We start from the raw sequence: 14622 nt of genomic DNA, 5'->3' as shown, positions 1-14622 counted from the left end.
GGTCTTAAATGATCGGCTGAAGTGTTATCTAAAACTTTCTCGCTTTGAGTTTATAGGTCGTCGCGACAAATTTCGAGATCAGAGCTCATTTGTGTGAGAAAATGTGAAAAAAATCCCCCAAAAACTAGTTTTTTTGGTTTTTTGGCTTTATGGTTTTCTGGACAAAATTTGCACCACCATTTTCGTGTTCCTGGTAAAAAGACCTTTAATTTGATATATAGGTCGACTAGGTTTGGATAAGTCCTTCTATGGGGACAGACCGACCGACAGACCGACCGAGTGACAAACACCGAAGCGAATACAATAGTCCGTCCCTTATACCTTTTTATTACTATTGTAATAATAAAGGGAGGACGGACTAAAAAGAGGGAAAACGAGCTTCTAAAGAGGGGAAATGTCGAAAAGAAAGTACAACTTACCTACCGTTTAACCTTGACTACAAATAAGAGGACTATTGAATATCGGGTTTAATGCAGTAGCGTCCTGAGGCCAATAGAGTAGCTGCTTTAATGGAGTAGCGCCCTGTGGCTTCATTACCAGAAGAAAAAGAAACCTTATAGAAATGACCGAAAGTAGTAAAGGAGGCTCTTAAGGTAGAAACCTAGAAATACACTATTATCACGTCACTTGAGCTCATGGGGAGTCAAAATGATGTAGTTCAAAGTTTTCCCATAATATTGTAGGACACTAATGGATGATGATGATGATGATCCTAGTGTGTTTCTACCTTGAGTAATGCTGTGATACACGAAAAGAATCGTGATTTTATTCCTCCAGGGTCTATGCGGCACATTCAATGACAATCAGAAGGATGAGATTATTATTATTATTATTATTATTATTATTATTTTATTTATTTTTTTGGACAGCCTGCATAGATCGGGCCAAATTCTACCGAGAGAATCGGAGAAGTACCAAAATCAGTACATAATCAGTTATCAGAATCGGACAAACTGTATGATGGTTATGGTACATACATATGGTGAGACAAGAAACTTACAAACCAGTTGCCAGACAAACCAAAAATTCAAAATCTTGGAGTTTAACTTGAAACTCGCTTCGTTCAATTAAATATGATCATCAGATTAAAAGGACAAATATTGAAGTCATCACTCATCCAGTAAGAGTAAACAAACTGTGACCCTAGCTACTGTAAATTGATGTAACCTTTAACCCTTTCATCCCATTGAAGAAAATAGGAAACTCTCACTAACTCTTGTCTATTAACCCTTTACAGAACATGGGCAAACCTCACCCTGCCCATCACTCGCCTGCCCTGTGTCGTGCGGGTTGCATATGCAAGCAGGGGTATGTTCTGGACAGTATCTCCAAGCAATGCGTGTTGCCTACCGAGTGCCCCTGTCATCATGGAGGACAGAGCTATCATGATGGAGCTGTTATCACCGACCATTGTAATAATTGGTGAGTATGTGAGGCCGGACTTGAGCAGTATTAATCTAATGGCCAACCCAAACTAGGTTACAAAGTCATATTATGCATGACATTCTGTCATCATGGAGGACAGAGCTATCATGATGGAGCTGTTATCACCGACCATTGTAATAATTGGTATGTGAGGCCGGACTTGAGCAGTGTTAATCTAATGGCCAACTCAAACTAGGTTACAAAGTCATATTATGCATGACATTTTAGGTTTAATTTAGAGGGAACTATAAGTGCTAAGGTCTTATCGTCTCGAAATCGAAGAGAGAAGGACGACAGGATAGGAGAAAGCCAGCCCTTCCAGAAACTAACCTTATTCTTTTAGGATAAAGTTTGTCGCGGGCGGGAATCGAAACACTTTGAAAATCTTTTTCTTCAAAGTAGGCACATATGTTTAAAAATAAATAAATAAATAAATAAAAATAAGGCTGACCAAAATAAAATTCTCAGAGCGCTCTCTTCACGAGCGCTCGAAGAGAGAAGGACGACAGGATAGGAGAAAGCCAGCCCTTCCAGAAACTAACCTTATTCTTTTAGGATAAAGTTTGTCGCGGGCGGAAATCGAAACACTTTGAAAATCTTTTTCTTCAAAGTAGGCACATATGTTTCAAAAAGAAAAAAAAATAATAAGGCTGACCAAAAAAAAAATTCTCAGAGCGCTCTCTTCACGAAGTTCTAACTCCTTTTCCGTTCATGACGTTTGCAGCACGTGTAGCCAAGGTCATTGGAAGTGTAGCAAGGAAGAGTGTCCTGGGATTTGTACAGCCTGGGGCGATTCTCACTTCCAAACATTTGACGCTAAGAACTTCGACTTCCAAGGAGCCTGCGAATATGTCCTGGTGAAAGGAGCCAATGAAGAGGAAGAAGAGGCCTTTGTAGTGGTTATTGAGGTGAGTGAGTCAGTCAGTTTGTGGGTGAGTGAGTGAGTCAGTTTGTGAGTGAGTGAGGGGGTGACTAACTGACTGAGTGAGTAGGTGGGTGGGTGAATGAATGAGTGGGTGAGTGAGTAGGTTGGCGGGTGAATGAATGAGTGAGTGGGTGAGTGAGTAGCTTGGCGGGTGAATGAATGAGTGAGTGAGAGAGTGGGTGGGTGGGTTAGTGAGTAGGTGGGTGAGTGGGTCGGTGTGTGGGTAGGTGAGTGAGTGGGTGGGTGGGTGAGTGACTCAATGAGTGAGTCAGTCAGTCAGTGGGAAATGTAAGGAAAAGTTTACAGATCTTGATTAATTTATCTTGTGTGTTTCCATCAGGTTGTACCCTGTGGCTCAACAGGAGTGAGTTGCTCCAAATCCGTGAAAATATCGACGGGTAGCAAGAAGAATGCTGAATCTATAACTCTGACCCGTAACAAACCCTTGCCTAATAGTGGAGAGTACCACAAGTAAGTAGCAATAAATAATATAATCCATGTTTTAGGAAAATATTTTGATCATAAACTCCTGACATAAACCACTAATAAATAACTTTTGTCCTACCAATAAGGCAGCATATTTACCCAGCCTAGTTAACTTGGAAGGTAGCGCGTCTGAATTGTTAGCTCTAGGTTGCGGGTTCGATTTCCGCCCGGGGCGAACTTTATCCTAAACAGATAAAGTTCTTTCTCGGAAAGGTTGACTATCTCCTATCCTGTCTTTCTTCTCTCTTCGATTACGGGACGATAAGACCTTAGGAGTTACAGTTCTCTCTACTACAACCCCTCTCTTTCCAAGGGGGAACCTCTTCGCTTTTCGGGACGAAAAGACCTTAGCAGTTAGACTTTTCTCTATCAAATCTCTTAAAAATATTACTTAATGATCTGATATTTTAATTTCTTTAAATAATCTTCCACTGATTTTTTTTCTTCCTTACTCTTCTTCTTTTTCATGTTGAATCCCGTCGATTGTGAATCAAATGCCTTGGCAACTACACTTCTAGAACTAATACCTATACGAAATTGTGTTCCTTTCTCCTCAGATTGAGTGTGCGAGAGGCAGGTCTATTCGTATTCGTGGAGTTACATGATATAGGAGTGACAGTACAGTGGGACAAAGGCACCCGAGTATCGGTTACTCTTAGTCCCAAGTGGAAGAATAAGGTAAGTAATTAGGTAATGCCTAGTGCAAACATTTATTTGGCAACAGTTGCGCAAATGTTGCGAAACAAATGTTTCGAATTTTGAGCAACTTTCAAGATAAAACTTTTACTGAGAGCCAAAAGAAATGTTTCAGAAATAAGTCTGGAGAGTAAAAAAAATTGCTGCATTGTTGCAAAAACATTTTTCGGACTGATGGAAAAAAAAAACTTTTAGGACTAAACCTCCCTCTTACATTGTGACTATTATAATCTATTTTGTATTATGTAATTTTATGTACAAATATAATAAATAAAGCACATTTTAATACTAATACTAATACTAATACTTTCAGGTGAAAGGTCTCTGTGGGAACTACAATGATAACGAGCTGGATGACTTCCAATCTCCATCAGGTGGAATCAGTGAGGTATCTCCAGTAGTATTTGGAGATTCTTGGCGTGTGCATACCTACTGTCCTCCATCCATTCAAATCCAGGTAAGCCCTTGTCTGCAAATAACTAATTCGATTCCCGCTCGGGGCGGACTTTATCATAAACACATAAGGTGAGTGGATTTGTGGGTGAGTCAGTTAGTGAGTGGTTGGTAAGTGACATCAGGTGGAATCAGTGAGGTATCTCCAGTGGTGTTTGGAGATTCTTGGCGTGTGCATACCTACTGTCCTCCATCCATTCAAATCCATGTAAGCCCTTGTTGGCAAAAAACTTTTTTGGATGGAAGAGCTTACCGTGTGAGAATTCTGCCATGAAAGCCTTAAAACAAAGATCCTGATTCGATTCCCGCTCGAGCGGACTGTATCGTAAACAGATGAGGTTCGTTCTCGGAACGGCTGGCTTTCTCCTATCCTGTCCTTCTCTCTTCGATTTCGGGACGATAATATCTCAGTTGTTACAGCTGCTTCTATCAAATATCTCTCTCTTTTTTAACCTTACTAGATTGGTAGATTTATCAGTCATAAACCGGAGTGAAGGGCTCTCCATAGCCATATTTACTTGGCTTGTCCAAGAAAAATATCGCTCGAATTTCGGTTGCTTGTATTTGAAGACTTTACTTTCTGGAGCTCTTTTCTTGGCCTTTCCATCTTTTATTGGCGCAAGCAAATTTAGTTAAGCATAAATAAAGCCCTTGTCCGCAAATAACTAATTCGATTCCCGCTCGGGGCGGACTTTATCATAAACAGATAAGGTGAGTGGATTTGTGGGTGAGTGGTTGGTAAGCGACATCAGGTGGAATCAGTGAGGTATCTCCAGTGGTGTTTGGAGATTCTTGGCGTGTGCATACCTACTGTCCTCCATCCATTCAAATCCATGTAAGCCCTTGTTCGCGAAAAACTTGTTTGGATGGAAGAGCTTACGGTGTGAGAATTCTGCCATGAAAGCCTTAAAAATAAGATCCCAATAGATCAGTTGCGCTTACTTGGGTGATGTTTGAAAGTCATAGTGCAGGAAAAATATAGGATCCTAGAATTCTAGAATTAGGATCCTAGAATTCTAGAATTAGGATCCTAGAATTCTAGAATTAGGATCCTAGAATTCTAGAATCAGGATCCTAGAATTAGGAAAAGGGCCCATTCAGTGGTGACATTAAAAACCTGGTTTGACCCCGGGAATTGTTACTTCTGATAGAAATTGCCATTTCTCGAGAAATTTAGAAGAGAAATCCTTCTTACTTAATTTTTGAAATTTACGTTAAAACTTTCCTGTAAAAATCGAATAATATCGTGCTATTTTTGGCAAGTGGTAAGTACGGTAGGTGAGAGATTTGCACGCCTAAATAACAGCGTGACATAGGTAGATGGGTTGATTTTTAGTTGCTGATTCTGAATGGTAACATCATTTTTTCGTTATCTTTCATTTTTCGGGTCTATACTTAAGTCCTATCTTGGGTGCAGTGAGTGTAAGGACCATACCCGTATAAACTTGATTTGAAGACATTATAAGTGAGGTATCTCCAGTAGTATTTGGAGATTCTTGGCGTGTGCATACCTACTGTCCTCCATCCATTCAAATCCAGGTAAGCCCTTGTCCGCAAATAACTAATTCGATTCCCGCTCGGGGCGGACTTTATCATAAACAGATAAGGTGAGTGGATTTGTGGGTGAGTCGGTTAGTGAGTGGTTGGTAAGTGACATCAGGTGGAATCAGTGAGGTATCTCCAGTGGTGTTTGGAGATTCTTGGCGTGTGCATACCTAACTGTCCTCCATCCATTCAAATCCAGGTAAGCCCTTGTTCGCGAAAAACTTGTTTGGGTGGAAGAGCTCACCGTGTGAGAATTCTGCCATGAAAGCCTTAAAACAAAGATCCTTATTCGATTCCCGCTCGGGCGGACTGTATCGTAAACAGATGAGGTTCGTTTTCAGAACGGCTGGCTTTCTCCTGTCCTGTCCTTCTCTCTTCGATTTCGGGACGATAATATCTCAGTTGTTACAGCTGCTTCTATCAAATATCTCTCTCTTTTTTAACCTTACTAGATTGGTAGATTTATCAGTCATAAACGGGAGTGAAGGGCTCTCTATAGCCATATTTACTTGGCTTGTCCGAGAAAAATATCGCTCGAATTTCGGTTGCTTGTATTTGAAGACTTTACTTTCTGGAGCTCTTTTCTTGGCCTTTCCATATTTTATTGACCCAAGCAAATTTAGTTAAGCATAAATTACGTCACATCAAATGTCCCGAGCAAAGCTCCTTCGCAGGCAACACATTAATGTGTTTGTGCGCATACGTTTCTGCGCATTTCTTTCTGACCCAAGCAAATTTTGTTAAGCATAAATTTAATGACTCAAATCACCACCAACTTTCTCTGTTTCAGGACACATGTTCTAAACACCCGAACAGAAAGCTGTGGGCTGTGAAGCAATGTAATCTGCTCAAGTCGGAACTATTCCAGCCGTGTCATTCCGAAGTACCTGTAGATAGCTTCTTTGAGAGGTAGGTACCTATTTTTGAAATTCATACTGTCCAATTCAATAGTTTGGCTGGAAGGCTGAGGGACTTTAAAGCTTTAAACAGGGAGTAGACCAGCTTAGTCTGGGAACAGCTGGCCATTATTAACCTCACATGTTCTCTGTTCTCACATGATATAATTGATGAGTATGCTGATCTTAAGTTACCCTTCATAGAAGGTGAGCATGGATTTTTAAATAAATTAAGTACTTCTTCTTCTTCTTCTTCTTCTTCTTCTTCTTCTTCTTCTTCTTCTTCTTCTTCTTCTTCTTCTTCTTCTTCTTCTTTCCCAGGATGTCAAGGAGGTGTGTGGAAGGAGTGCGTGGTGGAGTGTAATCAAGTATGTCATTCATATCAGCAGAAACTATTTGCTGAAGGAAAATGTACAAGTGGCTCGAGTCAGCAGTGTGTATCAGGTAATATACTTGATTCAGCAGAATCGAATCAATTGCTAAACTTAATTTAACATTTCTGCTCTTGAATAAATCACACTTTTTTTCTTGTTTCAGGACACATGTTCTAAACACCCGAACAGAAAGCTGTGGGCTGTGAAGCAATGTAATCTGCTCAAGTCGGAACTATTCCAGCCCTGTCATTCCGAAGTACCTGTAGATAGCTTCTTTGAGAGGTAGGTACCTATTTTTGAAATTTATACTGTCCAATTCAATAGTTTGGCTGGGAGGTTGAGGGACTTTAAAGCTTTAAACAGGGAGTAGACCAGCTTAGTCTGGCAAGGAATATTCAAAAGAGCAAAGCTTAAAGCTTGAGTTCGAACGGCATCCTTTTTTTTTATGTCAAACCAAATGTTAGCCCAAAAGTATAAATAATAAATAAAGGAATTTTAATTGTGTTAAGCATAAATCCTTGTCACAAATGTTCTCCGCTTAATATACTACGCTAAATTTTACGACATGACTTGGACTCGAACCACCAACCTCCAGATTCAATCTCCACCGTGCTAACCACTGCACCACTGAGGTTGGTCCCAAAAGTAATTACCCTAGAGCCGACCCCGTTTGAACACGAGGAAAGGTGAAGAATAAGAAGAAGACGAGGAATGTTATTATGACTTAAATTGGACTTTTTTTTGTCTTATTTAATGTTTATCAATATAAATTCCATGCCTTAGCTACGATTCGATCCCAGAACCTCCTGATTGGCTAGTGTTTTCTAATGGTCCATGATTGATTTTCAGATGTGTGTTCGACTCGTGTGCTTGTGACGAGGGCGGTGATTGTGAATGTCTGTGTACTGCACTGGCGGCGTATGCAGAACAATGCAATGTGAACGGGGTGCATATTAGATGGCGAAGTCAGGAGATATGTCGTAAGTATGCTAAAAACAGAGTGCAGCGGAGAGCAAAGAGCATTAGGAATGACTTATTGACAGCTCAAATGTCTCTAACAGAAACCGTTGAAGGCCTTTTCAAGAACAGTATTTTTTTCTTGAATTCGCCGAGTTTAATGGGTCAAAAAAACTGATTTTACGGGTTAATTTCCTATGGGGCACTTTTAGTTTGAACACCCGGTAGACCTTTTTGCTACAATGCAATGTGAACGGGGTGCATATTAGATGGCGAAGTCAGGAGATATGCCGTAAGTATGCTAAAAACAGAGTGCAGCGGAGAGCAGAGAGCATTAGGAATGACTTATTGACAGCTCAAATATCTCTAACAGAAACCGTTGAAGGCCTTTTCAAGAACAGTAAATTTTCTTAAAGTCGCCGAGTTTTATGGGGCAAAAAAACTGACTTTTACGGGTTAATTTCCTATGGGGCACTTTTAGTTTAACCTACTGTAATGCTAGTCAACATTTGGCCTTCACTCATTGTGAACCTGCAGAGCCTGTTACTTGTCATGTAAGTCTGCCTTGTAAGCTCTAGGTCGCGGGTTCGATTCCCGACCGGTGTGAACTTTATCCTCGACTGATGAGGCTCGTTCGGTTCTCGGAAGGGCGGCTTTGGGGGTAAATCCCCCGTCAGTAAAAACCTTAGCAGTTATACAGTTCCTTTAATCCTTTGAAAACAAATAATGAAACGTCAACTGAATGGCATATTTGCATTGAAGTTAATGCTTCCCGATTTTATTTGAGCGTTTTGCTCTCTTTATAATAGGGGAACAGTATTTTTTCTTAAAGTCGCCGAGTTTTATGGGGCAAAAAAACTGACTTTTACGGGTTAATTTCCTATGGGGCACTTTTAGTTTGAACACCCTGTAGACCTTTTTGCCATGAGCTCTATGCGGTTTGAATTTGTTGCTTCCCTCTATCGTCACTTCCCCTTGGAACACCCTGTAGACCTTTTTGCTATGAGCTCTATGCGGTTTGAATTTGTCGCTTCCCTCTATCGTCACTTCCCCTTGGAACACCCTGTAGACCTTTTTGCTTTTAGTTTGAAGCGGTTTGAATTTGTCGCTTCCCTCTATCGTCACTTCCCCTTGGAACACCCTGTAGACCTTTTTGCTTTTAGTTTGAACACCCTGTAGTTTGGCAAATTTCTCTCTTATTGCACATCTGGAACATATGGGGAAAATTCCTACTAAATTTCAGCTTTATAGGTGTTGATACTGTTGGGGTTCGGGATATAGAGCGATCAGTACGTGAATTAGTTAGTGAATGGGTGATCGACACCTTTAAGGGTGATCGACATTGACAGACGAGGTGAATCTATGTTGTTGGGGCAGTATGGACGGTTCGGTAGTCGACATATCGATGTCGATCGATGGCCGGTCGACGATGTGTGGACACACTTTTATGTAGGTAGGTACTAAAAATAAAGATTACTTTAGAGTCAGTTTCTCTCTAAAACCGGTGTTAAATTCGGATTTCAGCAATGCAATGCGATGAAACATGCTCTCACTATGAAGCCTGTGTATCTTCTAAAACCGGTGTTAAATTCGGATTTCAGCAATGCAATGCGATGAAACATGCTCTCACTATGAAGCCTGTGTATCTCCTTGTCCATTTGAAACATGCCATAATACCCCTGACTATACCAAGGTTATGCAACTCTGTCAACATGAATCCTGCATTGAAGGTAAGTAACGAAATAGGTAATTTATTTTAACAGCTCGAGCATTATTTCTTTGATAGAAAAAATTGATTAAAAAAATAAAAGCTGTTCGCTTCACAACTATTTCTCAGCCAAAGTATGCTCCTTCCCTCTCTCTCTCTCTACCTCCCTTCCTCTGTGTCTCTCCCTCCCTCTCTCTCCTCATTATTTCTCTCTACCCCTCCTTCTCATTATTTCTCCATCTTCCTCCTTCTTTCTTTTTCCCTATATCTTCCTCTTTCTTTTTCCCTCCTTCTCCCTCCCTCAGTTCCCTCCTTTGTTCAACCCCTGACTATACCAAGGTTATGCAACTCTGTCAACATGAATCCTGCATTGAAGGTAAGTAACGAAATAGGTAATTTATTTTAACAGTTCGAGCATTATTTCTTTGATAGAAAAAAGTTGATTAAAAAAATAAAAGCTGTTCGCTTCACAACTATTTCTCAGCCAAAGTATGCTCCTTCCCTCTCTCTCTCTCTCTCTCTCTCTCTCTCTCTCTCTATACCTCCCTTCCTCTGTGTCTCTCCCTCCCTCTCTCTCTCTCCTCATTATTTCTCTCTACCCCTCCCTCTCATTATTTCTCCATCTTCCTCCTTCTTTCTTTTTCCCTATATCTTCCTCTTTCTTTTTACCTCCTTCTCCCTCCCTCAGTTCCCTCCTTTGTTCACCCTCTCTCTCTCTCTCTCTTTCCTTCCCTCTCACATTTCCCCCCTCTATGTTTCTCTCTCCCCCCCCCCATCGCTTTTTCCCCCCCCCCCCCCTCTCCCTTCCCTCCCCCCCCCCATCCCCCCCCCCCCATCGCTCTCCTTCTTTCTCTCTCCCTCCTCTCTTTCTCTCTCTTTTCTTCCCTCTCACATTTCCACCCTCTCCCTTTATGTCTCTCCCCCTCCCCTTCTCTCGGTCTCATTTCAATATTTTCCATCTCGCACACACAGGGTGTAAACTGAAGCCGTGTCCAGATGGTCAGATCTACAACAGTACCACAGACCACACATGTGTACCCAAGGCATCCTGTAAGCAAGCCTGTCTACACGTGGGAGATAAGATGTACTATGAAGGAGACCTTATGGAAGAAGATGCATGTCACAGCTGGTACGTATCACTGAAGTTAAGCTACGTTGAGTACGTTTGATATTTAGATAAGATGTACTATGAAGGAGACCTTATGAAAGAAGATTCATGTCTCACATTCATAGCTGGTAAGATTTTCTTCTCTGGTACGTATCACTGAAGTTAAGCTATGTGGAGTGCGATTGATATTTAGATAAGGCGTACTATGAAGGAGACCTTATGGAAGAAGATGATTGTCATAGCTAGTAAGATTTTCTTTCACGTCTTTTCCCTCCCGACGTAGCACCAATGTTAAGCTACTTGGAGCGCGTCTAGAATTCTAGAATTAGGATCCTAGAATTCTAGAATTAGGATCCTAGAATTCTAGAATTAGGATCCTAGAATTCTAGAATTAGGATCCTAGAATTCTAGAATTAGGATCCTAGAATTCTAGAATTAGGATCCTAGAATTCTAGAATTAGGATCCTAGAATTCTAGAATTAGGATCCTAGAATTCTAGAATTAGGATCCTAGAATTCTAGAATTAGGATCCTAGAATTCTAGAATTAGGATCCTAGAATTCTAGAATTAGGATCCTAGAATTCTAGAATTAGGATCCTAGAATTCTAGAATTAGGATCCTAGAATTCTAGAATTAGGATCCTAGAATTCTAGAATTAGGATCCTAGAATTCTAGAATTAGGATCCTAGAATTCTAGAATTAGGATCCTAGAATTCTAGAATTAGGATCCTAGAATTCTAGAATTAGGATCCTAGAATTCTAGAATTAGGATCCTAGAATTCTAGAATTAGGATCCTAGAATTCTAGAATTAGGATCCTAGAATTCTAGAATTAGGATCCTAGAATTCTAGAATTAGGATCCTAGAATTCTAGAATTAGGATCCTAGAATTCTAGAATTAGGATCCTAGAATTCTAGAATTAGGATCCTAGAATTCTAGAATTAGGATCCTAGAATTCTAGAATTAGGATCCTAGAATTCTAGAATTAGGATCCTAGAATTCTAGAATTAGGATCCTAGAATTCTAGAATTAGGATCCTAGAATTCTAGAATTAGGATCCTAGAATTCTAGAATCAGGATCCTAGAATTAGGAAAAGGGCCCATTCAGTGGTGACATTAAAAACCTGGTTTGACCCCGGGAATTGTTACTTCTGATAGAAATTGCCATTTCTCGAGAAATTTAGAAGAGAAATCCTTCTTACTTAATTTTTGAAATTTACGTTAAAACTTTCCTGTAAAAATCGAATAATATCGTGCTATTTTTGGCAAGTGGTAAGTACGGTAGGTGAGAGATTTGCACGCCTAAATAACAGCGTGACATAGGTAGATGGGTTGATTTTTAGTTGCTGATTCTGAATGGTAACATCATTTTTTCGTTATCTTTCATTTTTCGGGTCTATACTTAAGTCCTATCTTGGGTGCAGCGAGTGTAAGGACCATACCCGTATAAACTTGATTTGAAGACACTATTCTCAAATAATCCCCTCTATTTTTCTCCCCGCAGACGTCCTATGGCCAATGCACCCCCGATCAGATGACTGAGATCAGATGTCGAGTGGTAGGATCTCATTTGGGCGTGAAGGAAACAGGCCAGGATGTGGAGTGTAGTCTGGAGAGAGGACTCATATGTGCTGGGGAATGCGATGATTACGAAGTATCTGTGTACTGTTCCTGCGAACAAAGTGAGTATCTGTTCGTTCTCGGAACGGCTGGCTTTCTCCTATAATTGGTTTAATTGTGTACAATTGCTAGCCTAGTTAGGTTGGTTTTTTAGCGCGCCTGCTTTGTAATCGCTATGGCTCAGCTCGAGCAAATTTTGTACCTTTAAAGTTAATCGGATTTAATTGGCTCTGTTACGGGTTTAATTGTGTTCAAATAAAAAGCTCATTTAATCATATATTAATTCTATTTCAGCCACTCTGCCAAGCGTAACTCCTGCTAAACCAGTCAAGCTCATAGAAGATAATAAGACCTATGTTATTGAGCCTGTCACCTATGAAATTACTGATGGTAAGAGCGATACAAGAGATTGAAAGACAGAGGGAGATGAGTTTCTCCTTTATTAAAATACAAGAGAGAGAAAGAGGAAGAGAGATAAAAAAACACAAGAGAGAGAGAGAGAATGAGGGAGAGAGAGAGAAAGAAACAGAGAGAAATAGACAGACATAGGCTAGAAAATGGAGGACAAATGTATTTCAAAACTCTGAAGACAAAGCTGAAAAACGTCCGACGGGAATCGAACCCGTGAGAGATAACATAAAGCACGAGAGACAGAGAGAAAAAGAAAGAGAGAGAAACAGACAGACATAGGCTAGAAAATGGAGGACAAATGTACCTTACGGGTTTAATTGTGTTCAAATAAAAAGCTCATTTAATCATATATTAATTCTTTCTATTTCAGCCACTCTGCCAAGCGTAACTCCTGCTAAGCCAGTCAGACTCGTAGAAGATAATAAGACCTATGTTATTGAACCTGTCACTTATGAAATCACTGATGGTAAGAACCCTACATGAGGAGAAAGAGAGAGGAAGAGACTAAGAGGGAGAGAGATAACATAAAGCACGAGAGACAGAGAGAAAAAGAAAGAGAGAGAAACAGACAGACATAGGCTAGAAAATGGAGGACAAATGTATTTGAAAAATCTGAAGACAAAGCTGAAAAACGTCCGACGGGAATCGAACCCGGAGATAACATAAAGCACGAGAGACAGAGAGAAAAAGAAAGAGAGAGAAACAGACAGACATAGGCTAGAAAATGGAGGACAAATGTATTTCAAAAATCTGAAGACAAAGCTGAAAAATGTCCGACGGGAATCGAACCCGGAGTCTCTAGCGTTCAAGTAAATAACTCTTGAATCGAAAGTAACCACTGGGCGAGGTAAACACCAGAAGCTCTCTCTGTCACCTAACCCTTAGAGGTCTTTTATTATGTGGTCAAATTCTCAAATAAAGGAGGATGAAATTTCATGCTTCGGCTGGGATTGAACCCGCGCCCTCCGTTTTACAAGGCGAACGCCTTGGCCACTACGCCACCGAGGCTGGCCATTATTAACCTCACATGTTCTCTGTTCTCACATGATATAATTGATGAGTATGCTGATGTTAAGCTACCCTTCATAGAAGGTGAGCATGAATTTTTATATAAATTAATTTCTTCTTCTTCTTCTTCCCCAGGATGTCAAGGAGGTGTGTGGAAGGAGTGCGTGGTGGAGTGTAATCAAGTATGTCATTCATATCAGCAGAAACTATTTGTTGAAGGAAAATGTACAAGTGGCTCGAGTCAGCAGTGTGTATCAGGTAATATACTTGATTCAGCAGAATCGAATTAATTGCTAAACTTAATTTAACATTTCTACTCTTGAATAAATCACACTTTTTTTTAAGCTGGCCATTATTAACCTCACATGTTCTCTGTTCTCACATGATATAATTGATGAGTATGCTGATCTTAAGTTACCCTTCATAGAAGGTCAGCATGGATTTTGAAATAAATTCATTTCTTCTTTTCCCCCAGGATGTCAAGGAGGTGTGTGGAAGGAGTGCGTGGTGGAGTGTAACCAAGTATGTCATTCATATCAGCAGAAACTATTTGCTGATGGAAAATGTACAAGTGGCTCGAGTCAGCAGTGTGTGTCAGGTAATCTACTTGATTCAGCAGACTCGAATCAATTGCTAAACTTAATTTAACATTTCTACTCTTGTATAAATCACACTTTTTTTTAGTTCCAACTTGATTCTGCACAATATCAACTGAACCAATTCAGCATTCCATACCTCGGCTGGGATTGAACCCACGCCCTCCTGTTTACCAGGCGAGCGCCTTGACCACTACACCACCGAGGCAGGTACTACTTATTACTACTTAAATTGGACTTTTTTTGTCTGATTTAATGTTTATCAATATTAATCCCATGCCTTAGCTACGATTGAATTCCATAACCTCCTGATTGGCTAGTGTTTTCTAATGGTCTATGATTGATTTTCAGATGTGTGTTCGACTCGTGTGCTTGTGACGAGGGCGGTGATTGTGAATGTCTGTGTACTGCACT

General features: G+C 40.3%; 1 protein-coding gene across 1 annotated transcript in view; it reads left to right on the top strand.

Moving 5' to 3' along the window:
- LOC103520268 (hemocytin-like) overlaps window positions 1-14260 on the top strand; it is a gene marked incomplete at its 5' end in the record, with an annotated part of 15889 nt that extends 1629 nt beyond the window's left edge. The window contains 13 exons of the mRNA XM_026831459.1: window positions 1107-1120; window positions 1238-1422; window positions 2150-2333; window positions 2691-2821; window positions 3394-3514; window positions 3846-3989; window positions 6321-6439; window positions 7650-7780; window positions 9359-9487; window positions 10438-10598; window positions 12078-12255; window positions 12488-12583; window positions 14088-14260. Of these exons, the coding sequence (XP_026687260.1) occupies window positions 1107-1120; window positions 1238-1422; window positions 2150-2333; window positions 2691-2821; window positions 3394-3514; window positions 3846-3989; window positions 6321-6439; window positions 7650-7780; window positions 9359-9487; window positions 10438-10598; window positions 12078-12255; window positions 12488-12583; window positions 14088-14260 (1766 nt within the window). The remainder of the gene's footprint in view (window positions 1-1106; window positions 1121-1237; window positions 1423-2149; window positions 2334-2690; window positions 2822-3393; window positions 3515-3845; window positions 3990-6320; window positions 6440-7649; window positions 7781-9358; window positions 9488-10437; window positions 10599-12077; window positions 12256-12487; window positions 12584-14087) is intronic.
- Window positions 14261-14622: the final 362 nt, after the last annotated feature.

Source organism: Diaphorina citri, unplaced genomic scaffold (genome assembly GCF_000475195.1).
Source record: "Diaphorina citri unplaced genomic scaffold, Diaci psyllid genome assembly version 1.1 scaffold3394, whole genome shotgun sequence".
Taxonomy (NCBI): Eukaryota; Metazoa; Arthropoda; class Insecta; order Hemiptera; family Psyllidae; genus Diaphorina; species Diaphorina citri.
Note: the sequence above shows the minus strand (reverse complement) of the source record. Positions and strands in the feature narration are given on the sequence as shown.